The following is a 22,667-nucleotide window of genomic DNA, read 5'->3' on the forward strand; positions in this document are numbered from 1 at the left end:
TTCAGGCATATTTCTTGACTGCCCCTGCTAGGACCCAGCCGCGGGGTCCTCGGGATGCAGCCGGAAGTGCAGCGTGCGTGCGGTGTGGTGGGTCGCTGTGTGCGCTCCGTGTGTGCAGCCGCGTGGGCCATGGGGCGGCGGGCGCGGGGCCGGCGGTTCCAGCAGCCGCCGCAGCCTGAGGGCGAAGAAGACGGCAGCGACGGCGGCAGAAAGCGCGGCCAGGCGGTAGGCGCGGGGGGCGAGAGGGGGACGCCCCGGGGGCTCGCGCGTGCGGAGCTTGCTCGTGGGCCGGGGTCGCCGGGGTCGGTCGGAGCTTGCTCACCTGTCGCTGTCCTGGCAGGGCTGGGAAGGTGGCTATCCCGAGATTGTAAAGGAGAACAAGCTCTTCGAGCACTACTATCAGGAACTCAAGATCGTGCCGGAGGGAGAATGGGACCAGTTCATGGACTCGCTCCGAGAACCTCTGCCAGCCACACTGAGAATCACTGGGTACAAAAGGTAACGTTTGCTGTGTCTTTTCTGAGGTGTGGACTTGGGGGTTTTAGGGCGCAGGAGCGTCCTCGGCTGCTTAGGCGCCGCAGGTGGGACATTAGAATATGAATAGAAAACGCAACCCCGGAAAGACTCGGGTCCTGTGGGGGAGATGGATGAACTGATGGCTCCATCCGAGCAGCAGGAAAAACTTTGCCTCTCCCACCCGTCAGTGCACGTTAGCCGCAAGACACGTGGCAAATAAAATACGAAGCTGTGACGAAATGCAGTATTGCGTTTACCTTATTTGTAAGGTGTGTCCAACCCCTGGCCCAATACAACAGTGAACTGGAGGGTGTTAGAAAATCGATGGCGTTGCTTTCTTTTAGATGTTATTAACAGGGTCACGTGGTGTTAAAAAGTCTGCACACCCCCCGGGGCGCTTGTGGAACCTCTTCTCAGAACTGGTTTTACGTTTAAAACACTTGCAATCTTAAAGTTATTAAATCTTACCAACTCACCTTAGATTACCGTGAAACTTGCTTGGTTTTTTTTTTTTTTTCATAGCCATGCCAAAGAGATTCTCCATTGCTTGAAGAACAAGTACTTTAAGGAGTTAGAGGACCTGGAAGTAGATGGACAGAAAGTTGAAGTTCCACAACCACTAAGCTGGTGGGTACAGAATGCTTCCTCATGTTGGGTGGTTCTTAGGTCCCCAGCCCCCTCTAATGCACTTCTCGGCTCTAAAGTCACCGGCGGCATAAAGAGCCTGGGTGTACTTTCCTTTTCTATTCTTAAAAAGATTTACTTATTTATTATATGTAAGTACACTGTATTCAGACACACTGAAAGACCCACAACGTGAGGACTCCCCCACGTTCTGACTCAGGAGAGGCGACACCCCAAATCACTCACGAGAAACGGTCTTGATGCAAACTGCAAGAGGTTTATTTGGTAAAGACCAGTGCACTGGGGATGACTCGTATCCCACGCAGGGGTAGAGGAGTAAGGGGTTTATAAAGACACAAACACCTGATAAAGACCACAAACACCCGGCATCCTGGAACAGTGGGGCTATTTTGTACACAGGTCTAGGGGCTTAAATAATTAAACTCTCTCTCAGAATCTTTCAACACCAGAAGAGGGCATCAGGACTCATTACAGATGGTTGTGAGCTACCATGTGGTTGCTGGGAAGGACCTCTGGGAGAGCAGTCAGTGCTCTTAACCACTGAGCCATATATCTAACCCCCTGGATGTATTTTTCAAGCGTCTCTTTGTCTGTTTTCTGAGACAGGATTTCTGATATCCTGAAACCTATAGACAAGGTTAGTCTCAAACCCAGATCCACCTGCCTCTGCTGGGTGGGTTGATTCCAAGTACCAGTGTCATCTACCTTTTTAGATTTATGTATGTATGTACGTATGTATGTATATGTATGTATGTATGTATGTATGTATATGCGTACAGTGAGGCTGTCTTCAGACACATCAGAAGAGGGCGCTGGATCCCATTACTGTGGTTGCTGGGAATTGAACACAGGATCTCTGGTCTGGAAGAGCAGCCAATGCTTTTAACCACTGAGCCATCTCCCTAGCCCCCATCATCTGCCTCTTTTCAAGCACCTTAATGTTCTTTTCTGTAGTGCTTTTATCAACATGAGATTGGGGTATACATATTCATCAGTGACTCGCAGTTAATTGAGTTAATGAGTTTGGCTAGTTGGTTTTTGGTCCAGCCTCCTCCTTGATGTTCCTGAGTGGCTTCTTGAACTTCTGTTTACAATGCCTAGTTTTCCACATTCTAGATTCAGAGTAGAAGGGGAGACATGCTCTGCTTGCCGGTCTTGTCACAGGTTGCTGTGGCTTGTGTACCAGTGTTTCCCAGCGCAGCCTGCCTGTGGGCTCACATTCAGTCAGTCTTCCCCTGTGTCCGGCAGCCAGGCACTCCTGCTTCCGTGGCAGCCCTCTTTTACCTGTGATCCCTGACTCTGAAGGTTCAGGATTTCATGTTCAATACCTGAAATGCTCAGTAACAGCTCAGATGCTCCATACCCTGAGTGAACTTACGGAAGCTTTTCATTATGGTTTCATATTTTAGATTTTGAGGTAGAATTTTCACAAAAGAAAAATATTTTAAGCAGTTGCTATATAAAGGTGAATTTAGTGAGTCTTTTTTCTGGTAACTATGGGTTTTGATTTTTTTTTTTTTTTCATTTTGAGGCAGGGTCTTATTATGTAATCCTGGCTTGTCTGGAAGTTTCTATGTAGACCAGGCTGGCTTTGAACTCAGAGAGTCCCCTCTTCTGTTGAGATTGAAGACCTATGCTGCCATGTCTGCATTTTGGCTGTTTGTATATTGATGTTGTCTTTTGTTTTGTGCTTTTCTAAATCTTGGAATATCATTTGCCATTTTTCACTGACTATTTGGGCTTTCAGTATTCTTCCTTACCATAGTTAAGCACAACAGGTTCATTTAAGTGAGTACTGGATGTCAGGCACTAAAGTCAGTGTGCAGAAGATTTCTCAAATGCCACACTAGGACTCCAGACTGGTGGCGTCCATGTAATCGCCTCTGGTGAAGCAGAATTAATATTTCAGTTTTTAATTGTCTGATACACCAAAGATTGGTTCAAAATGAGTGAGTGGAAGAGTGCTGTGTGTAACATCTACAGAAAATTTCTTTTTCATAATTTAGACAGAAATTATCAGATGTATCTTAATGCACAACGGTTGAACAGGGTCTAAGAACTATTTTTCTGTGTCACTCCCAAGTTCCAAATTTGTCACTTTGGGTCTGTTTTCCAGTTAGCCTGATTTCATTTTCCCATTTGTTACCATAGCTACAGAGATACACAGAACCTCTGTGACCTGCATTGTTACAGGAATTCATTGTCCTGTCTCAGGTGTGGCAGTCAGCACCAACCCAGAGATTAATTACTGTCTGACCTGCTTAGTTTGATCTGGGTTGAGTAGGCTTGGTGAGTCACGCCAAGGCCCTCGGTCCTGCATGTAGGTGAATACGTACAGGCCAGGTGTAGATAACACCTGTCCCAATCCCTGACTTCACAGAGAAGGAATGTCCTCAGAGTGACACAAATGACAGGAGACTCCATTCTTCAGTCTGCATAACTGATAACAGACTACGTTAAAACTGAGTGCATTCGTGGTTTCCAAGAATGGAGGGGGTATAGAGTTGGGTTTTGTAAGTAAGCTCTTTTGTTGCCTTATAGAATTGCTTTTACAGAAATATAAATTAGATTAACAAAATAATGATCAGGAATCTGTCACACGTAACTGCCTGCTACTCATGCCTTACTGTATGAAGATGGTCAACATCTTCCATCTCTAGGTACCCTGAAGAACTTGCCTGGCACACAAATCTAAGTCGGAAAATCTTGAGGAAGTCCCCATTGTTGGCAAAGTTTCATCAGTTCCTGGTCAGCGAGACTGAGTCTGTAAGTGGGGGGTGGGGGGTGGGGGTGGGTGAACACAGTGCTGTGATGGTACTGGCACTGTGCTTCCCACTGGAGAGTGGCTGTGATCAGGAGACACTGACTTTCGTTCCCTGTTGTTGACTAGGTTTACCTGACTGTTGTCAGCTTGTCTACTGCCTTCTCTTGGTGGATTCACATGGCTGTAGAATCTGAGTGTAGGACCAGGCTGGCACTTGTAGTACTTCTGTGCAGTCTGCTCCTTTTTCTTCTTAGATGTGTGTCCAAGATTTTAAGGCCACTTAGTGGACTCTGGAAGTTGTCTAGTTTACTTGTAATGGCACTGTTAATGTCACACTTTATCTTACTGTATCTTGCTGATTGTATTTTTCCTATATTGAACCTTTACCAATGTAGCCAAAAACATGAAGCCAAGTGTAGCTGTAATTCTGGTAGGTGCAGACCTTCTGGGTTGGTTTGAGGAACTTCAGTCACTGGACTATAGCCTAGAGGTGTCCCAGTAAAGCTGCTGCCCACTCATGTGGAGCTAGATCAGTGCACACTCTGTAGCTTTCCTTTTCTTGTTCACCAAGCTTTAGAAATACTGTGCTTCTCTATTTACTGATGCCATTACCAATTTGAAAGTTGGATCTGACTCAGATTCATTTACTAGCCGTTCTTTACCACTATGGCTTTCTGTGCAAATAGATAAAGGGCACAAGTTTGCTCAGCTTTCCCTTGCTGGATAGTAAGCATTGAAAGCTGCCATATCTTTGTCTGTACTGGGCTCTGCCCAGTTCCTTATCTAGGATGGTGGTTGAGTAAGAGGTTAGCAAACCATTAGGGAGCATCCAGTTTGTGCTTTGAATAGAACATAGGCTGGGTGGCGACCAGTGCGGTAGGCAGCTAGGTGGTGATGGAGACCCAAGTTGTGAGTGAAGGTGACTTTTACAAGAACTAGGTAGTGGGAGCTGTGCAGCCGAGCAGAGCTGGCTTTGCTAACTCTGCAGAGTTTTGGAGGCAGAGTCACATTGATAAACCAGAAGCTTAAGTCGATGTGCCTAGGTGAGTGAATCTAAGTTAGGTGGGTGCCACAGAATCACTGCTATCAGAAACTCAAGGGAGATAATAACAGGTGAAAATGTCAAATCTGGGTGTCAGGTCTGACTCATACGCCTGACTTGTCATGTGTCAGATGCTTGGCAAGTGTTTCAGGTTGAGAAGCAGGTAGCTTATGAGAAGCCCATGTGTCCCCGTTATTGGTAGGGTTATGACAGGTAGTACTGCCCTGCTGTTCCCTGTCGGCACCTGAGTGGGTCTTATCTGCCAGCTCTCGTGCCCTGGCTCTTGTGAAAACAACAGGAGGGCATTGATTAGTTGCCTAAAATATGAAGATAGGGTCAGTGGCTAATGTCTGGTTTCTGCAAGGAGTTGCTTAGCTCTGGGAAGTAGACATGGAGGGTTCCGGGTCGAGGAGATGTGAGGAAGAAGGATTATTGCTCAGTGATCACTTTCTTTCCTGCACTGAGGTTTGGCTCCTGGCTGCCTGCTGCTCCAGTAGCTGACCGAGGCTGTGGTACTAACCCAGTATCGTCCCTGACACTCTAACCTGACGCTCGCGCCTTCTTCTTAATGATCTTTAGATAGCAAGCAACTATCGTTTGATGTAAAAACTCTCCTCTCACTGCACATTTTGTGGTAGTAGAGATTTGCTTATTCTTTGTAAGATTACATGGCCTTTCCTATTACACTCGATACATTCCTGATTTGAAATGCTGGTTTTCTTATTGTTGCTGTTTTTTTTTTCTCCTCAAGGGAAACATCAGCCGCCAGGAGGCTGTCAGCATGATCCCCCCACTGCTGCTCAACGTGGAGCCACATCATAAGGTAGTGTACCACATAGAAGACGGGGTGGGGGTATGCGGGTGGTTGGGAGGTAGGTAGGTATTGGCAGTGTGTGTCCACTCTGCAGAAACCTTTTAGTAGTATCAGCCTATCCCCTTAGGATTTTTGCTTTTGTAGTTCTGGCTTGTGTCTTACAATACACAGAGTTGCACATAACTTTCTCCACTCTTCAAGGATTTTTAATGTAACAAATTAACTATACAGATAGCCTTGAGTGATCCTTTTGTCTGAATCACATTGGCTCTGTGGTGCTCATTAGTGCCAAGTACTGTTCTGTGGTTATCAGTAACCTGATGGCTTGCCTGTGCCCACATGATCCTCTGAGAACACATCCCATAACTGCATATTCCAGATGAGGAAGAGGAAGGAGAAGTGCAGTGGGCCCACGCTGTGGAGCTGACACTATCTGTCATGTCAAGCTGGGCCCCTCCTGTTCGCTTGTAACTCCACAGTTCCCAGCAGCACTCTGTCCTTCCTGGTTTTATGAGCAGGGAACATCTCTCCATTGGATAGAAATTTAGATTAGGTCTTGGAATGCAAGTTAGTATTAGAACAACTCACAAGACAGTTTGAGGTCAAATGCAGAATGTTAAAGCTTTTCATAAGTGATACATGTATGTTTGTTTTCTTGTTTTTATAGATCTTAGACATGTGTGCAGCCCCTGGATCCAAGACCACACAGTTAATTGAAATGTTGCATGCAGACATGAGTGTGCCCTTTCCAGGTAATCACTGTGGGGCAGGGAAGCTACCTTGGGTTGTGGCCAAGGAGAAGTCCTCCCCTTTCCTGCTTCCTGGGCAGACTGAAGGTAGCACACTGTGATGAGGAGTTCTCAGACCACCAGTCAGACTCTGAGAGATTCCTGTGTCTGTCTGTAATAGAAAACAGGCCTGCTCTGCACATAGTGCAGACTTGTGTTTAACTTGAGTAGGTGAGAAGCAGTTACATGATGTTCTTGGTTATCACTGTTAGCCCCTTCCATTCAGATCCCCCACCTTCAAGAGGGTTGTGGCAGCATTGGATGCCCTGTGAAGTGGGATGTGATGGGCAGGGCAGTGTTGTGGGGAGGCTGCAGGATTTTCATTAGGTGGCAGACATTTCTGCAGGTTTCCTGTCTGTCTGGAGAGTGGGGAGCAGGATGTCTAGTGTCGGTCAGGTCAGCTTTGGTCTGTCCTGTTTGCTGGCTTCAGCTACCCAGGTCCCAGTTCTGGCAGGAACGGTTTCTTCTCTGTATTCCTGATGTCTTGTGTCCCTTCCTCTTGTGAAGCACAGTCCTGGTTGTAAATGTTGTTAAGCATATTATGTCTTTTGTGGTGGAGTTTGGGAGGAGCCAGAAATGAGCAGGAGCAGCACCTGGGGAGCACCCTGGGGTGGTTCTGAGCTGGGGTGTCATGTCCCAAACCACATGATAGGCTTAGGTGACAAGACCCTACCCCAGGCCGCATACCCATTCTAGAACAGAGCCCTGACACATGGGCAGGGTTTTAACTCTGCCTTTCTGCCTACACCTCCCCCATAATTAATAATATTCATAGGAAGGCTATTGGCACGGGAGTTGGTACAAAGTACATAGTTGCTAACAGATGAGTCTTGAGGTTTGGGTGCCTATAAAATGCACACGTCGACAGTCAGTCAGCTCCTTTGCCCTTTCTGTAAAGTTTTGTTCTGAGTCTTACGTCTCACAGAGCTTTCCTCCTCACCTGCCGACCCAGGGGTTCTGGTTGTGTGTTTCAGGGGATGAGTCTGCTTCTGCTGCATCTCTCCTGACTACAGTTTTATGTTCCTAGAGGGATTTGTAATCGCAAATGACGTGGACAACAAGCGCTGCTATCTGCTCGTCCATCAGGCCAAAAGGTTGAGCAGTCCTTGCATCATGGTGGTAAACCATGACGCATCCAGCATACCTAGACTTACAGTAGATGTGGACGGAAGGAAAGAGATTCTCTTCTATGATCGAATTTTATGTGATGTCCCTTGCAGGTATTTATATTATTAAAAGACCAGAATGCCCCAAATCTATCAGGAAATCCAATTACATATGGATTAGATAAAATGAAATGCCACATGAACACAATGGTGCACACGGTTACTGTGGCCAGGGGGATGGAGGAGGATGTTAACAAAAAGACAGACTTGATGGAGTTGTGAAACAGTTCAGCATGGTGTTAGGTATAGAACAGTCACAACAGCTCCAGAAGAGATGGAAAACACACACACACACACACCTACCTACCCCTTAAGCATTCTCTTCTTGGAGCATGTATATAAAAAAATGTCAGTTTTCTACTAACGTTTGTTACTTAGTGTTAAGGCAGTGAAAGAAATTGAAAGGTGAACCCTTTGTGAAACTCACTTTAACTGTGCACTGATACTTCAGTTTTAATGGCATAAATGGTAGAGAGTTAGACTTTATGTGTAGAAACATTCTATTAAATGACTGAATGAATAGCTGTCTTATAAGGAAAGGCCCTGTGCTGTCATAGACATCAGTGCAGAGGTAGGTGAAACCCAAGCATTGATACCTGCACAGGGTGGGCTGGTGGAAATCCCAGCTCAGATTCTGCCGGAGAGAACCTATCGAAGTGTCAGGACAGCTCTTTGAAGGCACCGTCTCTTCAGCATTTACTGCTTGTAAGGGTACATTTACCGCTCGTAATAGAGCTTAGTTTGATTGGTAGCTGGTAGCACTGAGTGTGCCTGAGTTAAGACGCGTGGAAATCTTATACTTTAGAATAGCATGAAACCTTAAAGCGTGGACTACTTTAACAGCATGGTAAGTAAAACTTTTAATGTTCTGTATGAAGCATCATAAATACTTGAGTCATGAATTCTCTCTTATTTCCTTAGTTATAATATTCTGATTAACCGTGAGAGTCCCATGTTTTCTACCTATATGGTCTTACAAAATATTTTTTATATCCTGAAAATTAGTTGACTTTATAAATTCTTGATTATAGGCTGAAGAAATTCCAGAAATTATGGTAGAGCTTCTACTATCTGAACCCTATCATCCAGCCAGAGTGTCATTTTAAAGTAGGGATCATATATCAGGAGTTTCCTATCTTGTGGAACTGCTCCTGAAGTATATGGAAATGAAGCTTTGGGAAGTCTTAAGGTAGAGCAGGAGCAAATCCTGGAGGGCTGGGTAGATGAAATAGGACAGCGGAAGTCTATCCTGTAAAGTATGCTTCGAAATAATTTTTACCAAATCAGAGGAGAAATTTAGAAATAGTTAACTGCATAGAAAAAAGTGTAGGGGCTGGTGAGATGGCTCAGTGGGTAAGAGCACCCAACTGCTCTTCCAAAGGTCCAGAGTTCAAATCCCAGCAACCACATGGTGGCTCATAACCACCCGTAACAAGATCTGGCGCCCTCTTCTGGAGTGTCTGAAGACAGCTACAGTGTACTTACATAAAATAAATAAATAAATCTTTAAAAAGAAAAAAAAGAAAAAAGTGTAGAAAGATTAAATTGGCTTGAGTGAGTGATTGCTGTGACAAAACCTTTGCTAATGTAATACTGATTTTTTAAAATGTCTTATTAACCATGTTTCTAAGTAGCATTTATACAAGGGCCTAATTCCTGGCTATACAGATTAGTTTTGCTAGTATAGTCTGAATATCCTTAATTTGAAATGTAAAGTTCTCCAGAAGTCAAAACATTTTGAGTCCTTGGCAGATCTCCAAGAGAACAATTCTACACCCTAACTCATGACAGCTCATGTATACGGAGCAAGTGTGTTTGTGTTTAGAATTGTCTCTCATTCTCACATCCTCTGCAAAGACACCAGCACTGTCTGCAGCAGAGCACTGGGATCTGGTCACATGCAGCCAACACTTCTCCATGGAAGCAGTCTCTTCAGAATCAAATGAGGGTTTCTGTTCCTGTTACTTGGCGTTTTGGATTTGAATGTAAAGTGTAGTTTTCTGGAAGCTGAAGTCTTCTGTGAGGATGGAGTTGCTTTAGTCAGTGTTTGTAACACCTGCTTTGCAGTTCAACTTGGGTGTGACCTGGGTAGGGCTCACTTGTTAAATTTTATCTTCTTTACAGTGGCGATGGCACAATGAGAAAAAACATTGATGTCTGGAAGAAATGGACAACCTTGAACAGCTTGCAGCTCCATGGGTGAGTGAATTGCATAGACTGAGGCAGGCAGACTTCAAGATGCATGGCTCCCTGGCTGACCATCTACCGGTGCGCCTCGGGAGCCAGTTAATAGTTGCCTCATGAGAGTTTGCCCACTAGAAGTTATGTTAAAGCAGTGGTTCTCAACCTGTGGGTATGGTGCTTTTAGGATTCATGTTTACATGATGTTTGCAGCATGATTCATAATTGTAACAGTATTATACTTACTAAGTAACAAAATAATTTTATGGTTGGGATCCACCAAAACATGAACTATATTAAGGGGTTGCAGCATTAGGACGGTTGAAAACAATTGCCTTAAAAATCTTACTTAAGTAATGGTAGTAACTTTGAGCTGGCCTGGTGGCACATTCTTTTGGTCCCAGCACTTAGGCAGAGGCAGGCAGATAGATCTCTTGAGTTCAAGGGCAGCGTGGTCTACAAAGTGAGTTCAAGGACAGCCAGGGCTATTACACAGAGAATCTCTGTCTTGACAAAACAAATAAATAAGTAAGGCATAGTAACAGCTACTTTTTAAGCTGTCGTGATGCATATTCATTTGCCTTCTGTGCCCATTTCACTGTGGACTTCTCATGGTAGCGTCTGTCCATGGTTTGTGCAAGGCAGTGTTGGTGTGTGGCATTCTTATTCTTCCCTGCTGTTTATGTTTTGCCCGAGCATGTATATGTGCACACTTGTGTGTGCCTGGTGCCTGTGGAGGTCAGAAAACTGCAGTTTTGGATGTTCAGGAGCCACCATATGGGTGGTGGGAGCCAAACCCAGGTCCTCAGTACATGCTCATAACTGCTGAGTCATCTTTCCAGACCCTCCCTCTCTTCACGGCATTCTCTATGGCTCTTTCTATAGAGCTTTGGTGTTCTTTTTTTCTTTTGATATGAAAAGCAGGAGTTCTTCAGTGAGTAATGGATGGTCTAGTATACTAGTATAAACTGACTACAAAAAAATATCTAGCAAGCCCTTTGTTTATTAAATACTACTGGTTTTATAAAATGGAGGAAAGGTTTTATATTTTTCACAGGAGAACTACATAATTCAATAAATTTAGAGATTTTTTTAGTAGAGAAATTCTCCAAATACGTTATACTTTTTTTGTTAAACTGTTGGGAAACCTAGAACAGAAAAAAAAAGGATGTTGGGACAAACATACAGCTTATATAAGAGTATATTAAATTCACTTGCAGCCTTGAGAGGTGTTTGCTTTGTTTTTATTATAAAAGTGCTATAAAAATCATGTTTGTAACGGAGTAAGTAGGTGTTCTGCAGCCTCTGTCCTGGGGCTGGTGTGTCAACCTGGGGTCCACCTTTAGCCTCCAGCTTCGGATTGCAACTCGAGGTGCTGAGCAGCTGGCGGAAGGCGGCAGGATGGTGTACTCAACATGTTCCTTGAACCCCGTGGAGGATGAAGCAGTGATAGCGGCTCTGCTAGAGAAGAGTGAAGGTGAGCGTGCATGCAGCCAGTCCTCAGAGAGTGGACAGTGAGCAGGCAGCAGGGGAGGAGGGGGACAGGCGTTCACCACTTGCATGCATGTTTAACCCATTGCCGGCAACTCTTTATTTATTTTTTTAATTTATTATTATACATAAGTACACTGTAGCTGATTTCAGACACACCAGAAGAGGGCGTCAGATCTTATGGGTGGTTGTGAGCCACCATGTGGTTGCTGGGATTTGAACTCAGGACCTTCAGAAGGGCAGTCAGTACTCTTACCCGCTGAGCCATCTCACCAGCCTGCCGGCAACTCTTTAAAGTGAGATGTTGTACTTAAAAAATGGGCTTCTGGGACGTGTTTGTTTGCCATAGTTTGTTAATTACTTGGAACCTGAAAGCTTGAAGACAAAGCTGTGCTCATTTTTCTCTAATGACAAATGATTGTTTGTAATTATGCCAGGCCCTTATACAGTGGTTATGTAAGGGTTTAGTGGGGTAGAATAATCCCCACTGAGCATCTTACCTGTAAGTGTGCAGTGCAGGATGTTAGGCTGAGTGATGCTGCGCAGCTTTCAACATGGTCCTCAGTTCCTCCTCCTGCAAGGCTGGCCTTGAAGCTTTGTCTCCTGCTGCCTTGTTTGCAGCAGTGCAAGGTTCCATCATGGTTTTATTGCATGTATTGGATTCTTACACTTTAGCCTTAGTAAAGATGAGATTTTGGAACAATTATTTTGCACAAGGAGAAGGAAATTATCATAATGTCATACCCACAGGCACTCTGGGCCAAGTGATAAAAATTGAACTTGACCAGATTTATGCCTGTGTGAGCTGACGTTCAGGGATGGGAGGATTCTGATAGCTAGAAGGATGGCATAGTCCCATAGCTGTGAAAAGCAAGCGGCATACTTAGCATTGGCAGCCAGTTCCTATCACTGAAGCCAAAAAGAGGACTTGCGCTGACAATCTCAGGGAGAGGGAGGCAGAGGGACTGAGTTAAGCCCAGCTTGAGGCTCACAAAAGTTCCTTTCTCACAAAGCCTGGATTGAGGATGTAGTTCAGTGACAGTCCTTGACTGCCCTGAACACTTGCTGGGATTGATCCTTAACAGAGCCCTCTGATGGTAGCTGTAGTTGTAGGAGTTGAGAGATTCACATTCTCTGGTGGTGGTTTTTTTTTCTTCAAAGATTTATTTATTATATGTAAGTACACTGTAGCTGTCTTCAGACACACCACAAGAATGCATCAAATCTCATTATGGATGGTTGTGAGCCATCATATGGTTGCTGGGATTTGAACTCAGGACCTTCAGAAGAACAGTCAGAGCTCTTAACCACTGAGCCATCTCTCTAGCCCTGGTGCTTTTTATTGATATAAAACATGACTCGGGTTTCTTGGTGAGCAGTTCCCTTGATTTGAGTAGGTGCTAAATGCCGGTAAACGCACCTGAAAAACAGGCTTGATGGTGACCGGAGCCTGCCTTCTGTATCAGGCCTGGCATTTAGTCTCAGTCACAAGCTTTAAACAGAAAATGGAGCAACTAAAAGTGCATAGAGTACTTAGGTGCAGGGAAATGAGGGACTATCAGATACTCAGAGCTGACACGCTTCAGTTGAGAACTGGAGGAAAGATGGCTCACAGCCATGGAAGCTGAATATGGGGTGAGCTCCTTCCTGACTTGGGGAGAGTTTTGCTCCTTGATTCGGCCACTGGCCCAGTGCTGGAGAGAACTTGTGTCTTTGAAGGAGGGAGAATTTTTTCTTTTTCTTTTTCTTTTTTTTTTTCTCGAGACAGGGTTTCTGTGTGTAGCCCTCGCTGTCCTGGAACTCACTTTGTAGACCAGGCTGTCCTCTCGAGCTCAGAAATTCTCCTGCCTCTGCCTCCCAAATGCTGGGATTAAAGGCGTGCACCACCATGCCTGGCCAGGAGGGAGATTCTTAAGAGCAAACTGCTTCTGTGGAAGGTTCCCTAGCAAGTGTCCCTTCAGGGGCCTTTGACTGTTTACAGTGACTTGATTTCTCATCACCTCTCGGGGGCTTTGCTGTTTTCCTCAAGTCTGTTCTGGTAGCTGGTTAATGCTAACTGGTGACTCACTCCACTGTACAGCTTCTTACACTGTCGCTGTTGTAGACCACAGGATAGAACATGTTCACAGCTGTCTTGCTGTAAGGCTGCTCTACTTGTACCCAGTGGGCAATGGTAGAAAACTTTTATAGTTGAACATAATTTCTGGGGTGTTTGGTAGACAAAAAGGTAGGAAGGAACAGTCCACCTAGCCAATGTGTGTGGAGCATACCTGAGTGAATCCTAGCTGGGGGCGACCAGCAGTAACTGGTTAATGCTTACAGCTTCAGCGTAACCATATTACCTGTGTACTTTAACAGCTTTATTGAGTTTTAACTTGCGTTTTGAGAATGTAGTTAAGGGCCGGGCGTGGTGGCGCCTTTAATCCCAGCACTCGGGAGGCAGAGGCAGGCGGATTTCTGAGTTCGAGGCCAGCCTAGTCTACAAAGTGAGTTCCAGGACAGCCAGGGCTATTCAGAGAAACCCTGTCTTCAAAAAAAAAAAAGAGAATGTAGTTAAATGACTTTTAGTAAACTCACTCAGCTGAGTCTGTCACCACAGTCCAGTTTGAGGCCATTTTTGCACCCCACGCAGGTTCTTTATGCCCACTGGCTTTCACTCCCTTTCCACTCTAAGCTGCTTTTTGTCTATGAACTTGCCTTCTCTGGACATTAAGAATGGAGCTGCGTGCTGGGCGGTGGTGGCGCACGCACGTCTTAAGAGTGGAGCCACAACGTGTGTACTTTGACGCATGCACTTTTGGGGTTTCTTTGAATGGGCACAGTATACAAGCCTTTGGGGTTCTTGTTTTTTGTTTTTGTTCCTAGGAGCTCTTGAACTTGCTGATGTGTCTGCTGAGTTGCCAGGACTGAAGTGGATGCCTGGAGTCTCGCAGTGGAAGGTAATCTTAAGGATCAGGGACACCTTGAAAGAGCCACAAACACTGGGGACAGTTGTGTTTGGGCATTGTGAATTAGTGTACATGGCTGTACAGTGTAGACTCCACTTGCAGATTCTGTTTAACGACAAATGCTATAATTGCATGTGGTTGCTTTTCTGCTTTTGTTCCCCATATGGAATCTGGCTTTGCACATAAATATGACCTTGATAACTTCTCTTTTTTTAATGTGTGTGGTTTGCAGTTCAACTTGGTTTATAAATAGTTTCCCCTTGACTTCCCCCGCACAAAATCGTCTGAGATTTGTTTTAAAAACAAAATGGAAACCTAGTCCGTGGGTGTGATGCTACTGATCGTGGACTTTGGGGTGGATGTTTATTCATGGGGGGCAGTCGCCTTGCCCTGGGCACCAGTGTGCTCCTCACTGGTGCTGCTGCTGCTCTCTTTGGACAGGTCATGACTAGAGATGGGCAATGGTTTGCAGACTGGCATGAGGTTCCCCAGGGCAGGCATACACAAATCCGGCCTACCATGTTCCCACCAAAGGACCTGGAGAAGTTACAGGCAATGCATCTAGAGCGATGGTAAGTTTGTGAGCTGTGGAGTAGGGAGATAGTCTGTTCGGTCGATGGAGTTGGTGTCTGTTGTTTGTGAGCACCCGTGTTTACAAGTACTGGTATTGGGTCCAATTTCAGAGTTAATACTTTAGAAACTGCGTGTACCTTCCGTCCTTTCTTCATTTATGTGTGGTAACTGTACAGCTCACTTGCTTCATTCTGATAGCTCCATAAACGCGTGTGGTGTGCCTTGATGATCACGTGCATCTCCCCATCCCTGTGTCATCCAGTGTCATCCCTCCTTACCTCCCCTCCGTGGACTCTGCAGTGAGGGTGTGCGGCTCTGCTGGGAGTAGCGCTGAGTGCAGTAAGGCTCAGCAGACTCTGCAGTACCAAAGGGACAGTTTTGGATCATTTGCGTGACTTTTTGCATTTGTACTGTTGTAGCCTTCGAATACTGCCCCATCATCAGAATACTGGAGGGTTCTTTGTGGCAGTATTGGTCAAGAAAGCACCAATGCCGTGGAACAAACGTCAGCCCAAGGTAAGTGTTAACAGAAGACAAGACCTGTAAGAGTTAATTCATTTCACATGCAGAGCCAAGCGGAGGTTTTGAGAGCTGAGGGTGAATTTCATTTGAATTTCAGATTTTATAAAACATAGGCATTCCTCAAAAATAGACAGTGAGAAAGGATGTATTTGAGGCCATGTTCTGTCTCTGTCTATCCCCAACTACTTAGCAGCAGTTAAAAGGGCATGAGGTTGATGGTGGCAGGCCTCTGGCCCTAGAGTTGGCTGACGTTTCCTGCCCTGCACCATGAGATTCCTTCTGTCCACTGCAAGTCCTGCTCTGGAGTAAGACACCCTTCCTGTGTGAGCCATCCCTACCTCCATGCCACAAGTTGTTAGAGCCAAGTCCAAGTCACAGCAACACCCTCAGGGGACATCTCAAAAAGGCCACTGCCTACAGCACCCATGGCCTCTGCAAAGACAGCACAGCTATGTCTGCGGCTTTAATTGTGAGCAGTGTCCACCTCTGCATAACTGACTAGTAAAATACTCCCTCATAGGAGTGTGTCTCCAGCAGGCCATGTTATTCACTCACACACAGGCCAGGCCAGATACCTGAAACTGGTCAGAGAGAGAGAGGCGTGCAAACATGGAACCCAGCAAATGACACAAAATAGTTTAAAAAGCAAGACAGTAAAATGGAAGAGAGGCCAAAGCCCTGTTAAGACAGCCTGAAGCCAGAAGGCACCTCAAGTGTGGTCAATCTACAGCAGACTCACAACAGCCTCAGAACGCTTGCCACCAGCGCAGTCACCAACTGTAGGTACAGAGCACAGGAAGTGCCACTGTTACACACTAAGATGTATCACACCCAGAGCACGCTCCGCTGAGGCTGGAAGCAGAACTGAGTGGTATAGCACATGCTTAGCATACACAAGGACTCTAGTTTCAACATCCACTCCAAATAATGCATGCCACCCTGGCGGTGGTGCACGCCTTTAATCCCAGCACTTGGGAGGCAGAGACAGGCAGATTTCTGAGTTCGAGGCCAGCCTGGTCTACAAAGTGAGTTTCAGAACAGCCAGGAATATCAGAGAAACCCTGTCTCGAAAAAACAAAAACAAAAAACAAACAGAAAAAAAAAAACTTAATGCATGCCGCTGTTAAAACACATTGTAAGAGAACACAAGGTGCCCTGATATTAAACTTCAAGTGACCACTTAGAAACAGTATTTCAAACACACTGGCATAAGTAAAATGTATTAGTAAAGTTAATTTTACACTTTTTTTTTTAAGTACACTACTAGAAAATGTACACTGCCATATGGCTGACATCCTACCTCTATCAGAAGACTACAGCTCTAAGCTTTACTCCCAAGGAGTTCGGACTCCAGAGTAGGTCTCAACTAGGTCAGCTAGAAGCTGGACGAATGGTTACCCTGAGCCACCAGTGGCCAGGGAAGGATGAGACCCTCGAGAGAACAGTTCTTTCTGTGTTTTTAAAGCTGAGCAGCCTTAATCTTAATCCAAGATGACCTTGAAATGCACAACAATTCCTGGCCACATTTTATTTTGTTTTATTTTTTATGGTTTTAGAGCTTTATTGTAGAAAGGCAGGGGGAAAGGAGAGAAGGTGGAGAGAGAGAGACTGGCCATGGCCAAGAGGAGAGAAGGGGGAAAAGGAGAGAGAAGAAAGGCTAGAGAGTAAGGAGAAAGTGAGGAGAGCGAGAGGAGAGTCCTGACCACATTTTATAACCACAGAAGGGTTTGTGTGGTAATCAAGTGTGCTAGAATATGTCTTGCTTCTGCCCTGAGCCAATTAGTTGTATATCATGAGTGCCTCAGTTCCTGAGGCCCTGGGCATGTGCTCCTCCTAATTACACCCTGGAACAGTTTCCATATCCCTCTTTTGTTAAGATATCTATCAGTTATGGCCTGAGCCTAACTCTGTAGGACTCATGTGCCTTACCAGAGCAGACACAGGGTTACCAAGAACAGGCAGGCTCTACAAGCCTCTGGGATGTTCTTTGTGAAGCTATTAGAGAGTCAACTCTGAATTGAACAATGCCTGCAGATTTCCATTTAAAGAGCAAATTTCAAAGGCAATGTGTTTTTAAAAGAATATTTATCTTCCAATGGTATAAAAAAATACAAGTGGTTGACAGGAACATGGTAGTCTTAATTTCTTTACAGTGGTGTGAAGTGTGTTCCTTTTGTGTAAAAATGAATTTGTTACCTTCAACAGGTACAGAGTAAATCTGCAGAGGCCAGAGAGCCCAGGGTATCCAGTCATGTGGCTGCCACAGAGGGAAATCCCAGTGACCTGTCTGAGCTGGAAAGTCAGATGATAACTGGAGCTGGCGACTCAGTAACAGCTCACACCACTGAGAACACAGAGAGTAATGAGAAGAAAGATGGCGTGTGTGGGTGAGGAAGAAGATGACATCCGAGCAGAGATATCTGTTGTCTTCATAGCCCTCCTTGTTAAACTAAATGGGGTCCCAGAGCCTTAGCCATGGAGACTGTCAGGGGAATGAGGACGCAGCACAACTTGTTTGTTATGTTCTGCAGGTTAGACAGCACTCACAGATGCTTCCGGCTCCACAGAACAGGGTTGAGTGCTGGGCGGGGCAGGATGAGTGCTGCAGGTATGGACTGCTCCTGCCACACTTGCTGACCACCGTACCACCTCCTTATTCTCTCCTCAGTCCTCCTCCATCAAAGAAGATGAAGTTGTTTGGATTTAAAGAAGATCCGTTTGTGTTCATTCCTGAAGATGATCCTTTATTCCCACCTATTGAGTAAGGAGCCTGCCATTTGAATCCCACTTGAGAAAGTTCATTGTAGCAAAAGTGTTACCAATCTCATACAATTAGTACTTGGTACTTAGCTCTCTTCCTCCTGATCATGTGTTAGAGCTGGGTAGTAGTTGAGAGATGCCAGCCTTCTTTATTAAGCTGAAAAAGGAAGAGCCACCTAGAGGTAAAGGCGACAGGAATCACTGTCAACTGGGACCCAGTGTGGGTTTAGCTCACTCAGTATAGCAGGCAGTGGCAGAGGCTCCTGGTCTGCTCTTATTTAGGAAATTGAGGGGCCAGTAGGAGTGGGAGTGGAATTGCCCTGCATAGGGAACACAGAAAAGCATACACTGTAAAAGCTTTAAGGTTTGGCTCAGGTTCGGAGCCCGGGCTCCTGGCCATGGGATAGCAGTTTGCAGAAGAGCAGCTCCTGTAACAGCCCTTTACCTGGCTGTCCTCTGGGCACATCCTGCCTGTGCTTCAGGAGAGGCTAGGGGCCCTGCTGGGCTGTAAGCAGGGCTACTTTGTTAACAGGAAGTTTTATGCCTTGGATCCTTCATTCCCGAGGATGAATCTCTTAACCCGAACCACAGAAGGAAAGAAGCGGCAGCTTTATATGGTCTCCAAGGAGCTGAGGAATGTACTGCTGAACAACAGCGAGAAGATGAAGGTGGCTGGGGAGTGGGCGTGACTAAGCAGAAGCAGGACCTTGCATACCAGTACTGCTTTCACTTGGGAGGGGCGGTTCCCAGAGTTTCCTCTTTGTTATCTCAGGTTTGCCAGCCTAGTGGCTGTGCTTACTAACAGTGCTGTCATGCCTTGTTCAGCTCCGTGGGCTTCTGTTCTGTCAGACCTCTGTCTGGATTCATACGTAATTTGTTCAACTTTTAATTGTTGCCATGAGCTGTGGGCATAGAAGCGATTAGAACTGTGCTTTGATTCTTGAGAACCAGTTCCAGAAAAGGACCATTTTTCTGTCCATCCCTTTCTAAAGCTGCTCAGAGGCAGCCATACTGCCTATAGTGAAAGGGGCAGCAGTGAATGATTGTCCTTAATCTCATTTTTAACTTACAGGTCATTAACACTGGGATAAAAGTCTGGTGTCGAAATAACAGTGGTGAAGAATTTGATTGTGCGTTCCGTTTGGCACAGGAGGTAATTTAGAAAAGGGTTTTGACGTTTTAGCCATGGTTAATGTGAAACAGCCAGAGAGGAGCCTTCTGGTGTGCCACTCAAGTTTAGTATCTCAGAGGAATTGAGTTCCTCCAGGGCCTTTGTTTCTTTGGAGCCTTCAGTCAAGTCATGAACCACATGACTAGGGAATCATGGATCACAGTGCTCTTTCTTGACTCTTACAGGGAATATATACATTGTATCCATTTATCAATTCAAGAATCATCACTGTGAAGATGGAAGATGTGAAGACACTGTTGACCCAGGAGAACCCATTCTTTAGGAAACTGAGCAGTGAGGCCTACAGTCAAGTCAAGGACCTGGGTGAGACACCAGCTAGCTTGTATTACTGACATCCTCGGTGAGACACTAGCTAGCTTGTATTACTAACATGAGGACTGCAGGTGACGGCTGCACATCCTTCAGTCAGTCCTCTACAGGTTCCACACCCTCAGAGTTGACCAGTCATGGATTGAGGATAACTGAGAGGAAAAACAGTCCTATCTGGCAGGGGATGGGCTCAGTTGGCACAGGGTTCCTTCAGCGTGCTCAGCCCTGTGTGAACTGTACATGCCTGTAGTTCCAGCACTTACCAAGATCAGCAGTTCAAGGTCATGCTTGGCTACACAGCAAGTAATACGGAATAACAAGTGTTGCTAAAGCATTTGGGATCAGATGGAGTGCAGGATAACTGCTGACAGGACAGTCACTCCCAGAGGGATTTTAAGTCACTTAGAGATAACCTTACAGAGACTGTGGTGGGCTTAGTGATGTGCAGTGCCATTTATGGAAAAGACCTGAGCCCTTTTGAGGGTTCTTTGCCTTGTCCCTCATGGAACCCCTACTTGTACTTGGCCTGACCCCTTAAGCGAAGCTGGCCCATCAGACCAGCAATCTTGGTTGCACTGTCCTCTTACAACTCCCAAACTCCAGTGTTCGGTCTCCATGGCGACATCTTCACCAAGTGTGTTGTGTTTGCTTTTCTTTTGTTTGCACCCTTACACATCTGTTGTGAATGCAGCTCAGCCTGGGGTACCATCCACTCTGTCTTTGTCTCCTACACCTTCTTCTCGCCTTGGTGTGTCACAGACCTGCCAAGTGCAGAACACTCCTTTCAGCAGAGAAGGAGCAGGAACTTTACTTCTCTTTAATTCTTCTGTGAAGGTTGATTTTATTTTATATCTTTGGTTGGGTGTGAGGCATAGTGCAAATGTAGAAGACAGAAGGGAACCTGCAGAGATTGGCTTCCTCCGCCCACCCTCTGGGTTCTGGATCTAACCTCATGCTCCAGTCTTTGGGCTTGGGCAGGAAGCACTTGGACCAGCTGAGCTGTCTCACTGGCCCTTACCCTTTATTGAGGTGATAGAGTATAGAACTTGGTAATTCTCATGTTATTTTGTGCTATAGCTTGGAGTTGAGATTCTGTTTAACCTTGAGCATTGAGAACTGACCAGTTAACTCTCTACTTCATGCTTCTTCCCCAGAGAGTGTGCTAAATACTACGCACTTCCGCATATATCATTCTCCCTCCCTCCTATCCTCCCTCCCTCCTATCCTCCCTCCCTCCCATCCTCCCTCCCTCCCCCCTCCCTCCTTCTTCTGTCATTTGGGCTCCCCTGTGATATTCTTCCACCTATATCCCTGAGACCAAGAGCTCACTGACCCCTCTTGGAAACAGTACACACATCTGCTCAGTAGTTGTGGTCACCAAGTGAAAACCTTGTCACATGTGTCTGTTTCTCATTTTTTCCAGCAAAGGGGAGTGTTGTGCTGAAGTATGAGCCAGATTCTGCGTAAGTATTCACACCTCCATGTTGGATAAGTAGCTGTATGTGGCAGCTTATGGTGTAACCACAACCCTTACTTGAAGGCTAGAGCAGAAGCCACAGCCTACAGGAGTTTTAGGGCCTTGCTCTTCTTTGGGGAGTTCTGGGCAGCAGAGGCACTAAGGGTAGCAGGCAGGGTAACAACTCTGACCCACATACATGGAAGATGGGGCAGTGGGCACTGCACTTTTTCCAGAGGTTGTGTGTTGATATCATGAGATGGTGGAGTGAGTAGCATGTTTAATGCTTACACGGGACTTCTTTTTTGGCAGGAATCCAGACACCCTCCAGTGCCCCATCGTGCTGTGTGGGTGGCGGGGAAAGGCCTCTATTCGAACTTTTGTGCCCAAAAATGAGCGGCTTCATTATCTCAGGATGATGGGTCTGGAGGTACTGGGAGAAAAGAAGAAAGAGGGAGTAATTCTTACCAGTGAGAGTGCTGCCAGCCCAGAGCAGCCTGAAGATGAGGAGGATGCCAAGCAGACAGCACAAGACCCCTGTGTGCCAGATTCCATCCCTGGCTGTGACGCAGCTGCAGCTGAGCCATCCCGGTGAAGGGAGTCTCCACACACTGAATTGGTACCATCCTTTGTTGGAGATCAAACCTAGAATGTCCTTAGCCTGGGACCTGGAAATGAGTGGTGGCCACGGTCTGTGGAGAGCTGTGCTTTCTAGTATTTACGAGTCGCTTTTGCAGAGTGGATACATGTTTCCGCTGCTAAAGGCTAACAGCCTTTGCAGAAGTTCAGATCCCTTGTCGGCCAATATTGGCCTCGTCTTCTAAAATGATAGTAAAAATCTACAAGTCTTTGGGAAGCAGCTCTATGCTTTAATACTTTCTGGACTGCGCGTCAGTGTGCTGTGCAGTCATGCTGACACTGAGGTCTCAGGTGACTTCTGTGCCTTTGTGATAAAGGGTGAGGTAAGCCATCTCAGAGGGAAGGCTAGGGAATCATGACAGCAATTTTGGGGACCGTTTGTGCTTATCCTGGAGGTGTTTTAAGTGGGTGAAGATTGCTTGGGTCATGAAATAAAGAGCTTTTATGATCATGTATCTTGGCATGAGACTTGAATTTGCTTTTAGTTGGCTAATGGGAGAGAAAACCAAGCCCTCTGGTGTCTCATAGAAGAATTAAAGCTGGACTGTCAGCCGTGTTTCCCCCACTCAGATTCTCCCAGCAGAGTTCTTGCAGGAACCCTTCCTTTCCTTATCTGTATTTTGTCTTCACTATCAAGCATTAGTTACACCTATGTTTGTCAGGCCTTCCTATATATGCTCTTAGCTGAACACCAGCTACCTCTGGGAGTTCAGCTGTGCCTTGCTCATCAAAGATCAATCCAGCTGGATTTGATGACTGTTTATATGCTCTGGGAGGGTCATAGGATCCTCACCTAAATGTCCAGCTGTGCCATACCACAAGTTGTATGTAACTTACCTTGGGGAGGGACTGGAGGATACA

The 22,667-nt window shown here is 45.8% G+C and overlaps 1 protein-coding gene across 1 annotated transcript; it reads left to right on the forward strand.

The window, feature by feature from the left end:
- The first annotated feature begins 54 nt into the window (after positions 1 to 54).
- On the forward strand, positions 55 to 22,261 carry Nsun2 (NOP2/Sun RNA methyltransferase 2). Its single transcript, XM_021208185.1, has 19 exons — positions 55 to 225; positions 341 to 498; positions 1,039 to 1,143; positions 3,822 to 3,927; positions 5,719 to 5,790; positions 6,449 to 6,533; positions 7,597 to 7,789; positions 9,860 to 9,934; positions 11,263 to 11,393; positions 14,273 to 14,346; positions 14,797 to 14,927; positions 15,348 to 15,444; positions 17,656 to 17,837; positions 18,119 to 18,211; positions 18,743 to 18,878; positions 19,283 to 19,363; positions 19,567 to 19,705; positions 21,135 to 21,174; positions 21,480 to 22,261. Exons 1-19 carry the CDS (start codon positions 55 to 57, stop codon positions 21,760 to 21,762), a joined length of 2,352 nt encoding a protein of 783 aa, XP_021063844.1. The 3' UTR covers positions 21,763 to 22,261.
- Positions 22,262 to 22,667: the final 406 nt, after the last annotated feature.

Source organism: Mus pahari, chromosome 11 (assembly GCF_900095145.1).
Source record: "Mus pahari chromosome 11, PAHARI_EIJ_v1.1, whole genome shotgun sequence".
In the NCBI taxonomy this organism is placed as follows: domain Eukaryota; kingdom Metazoa; phylum Chordata; class Mammalia; order Rodentia; family Muridae; genus Mus; species Mus pahari.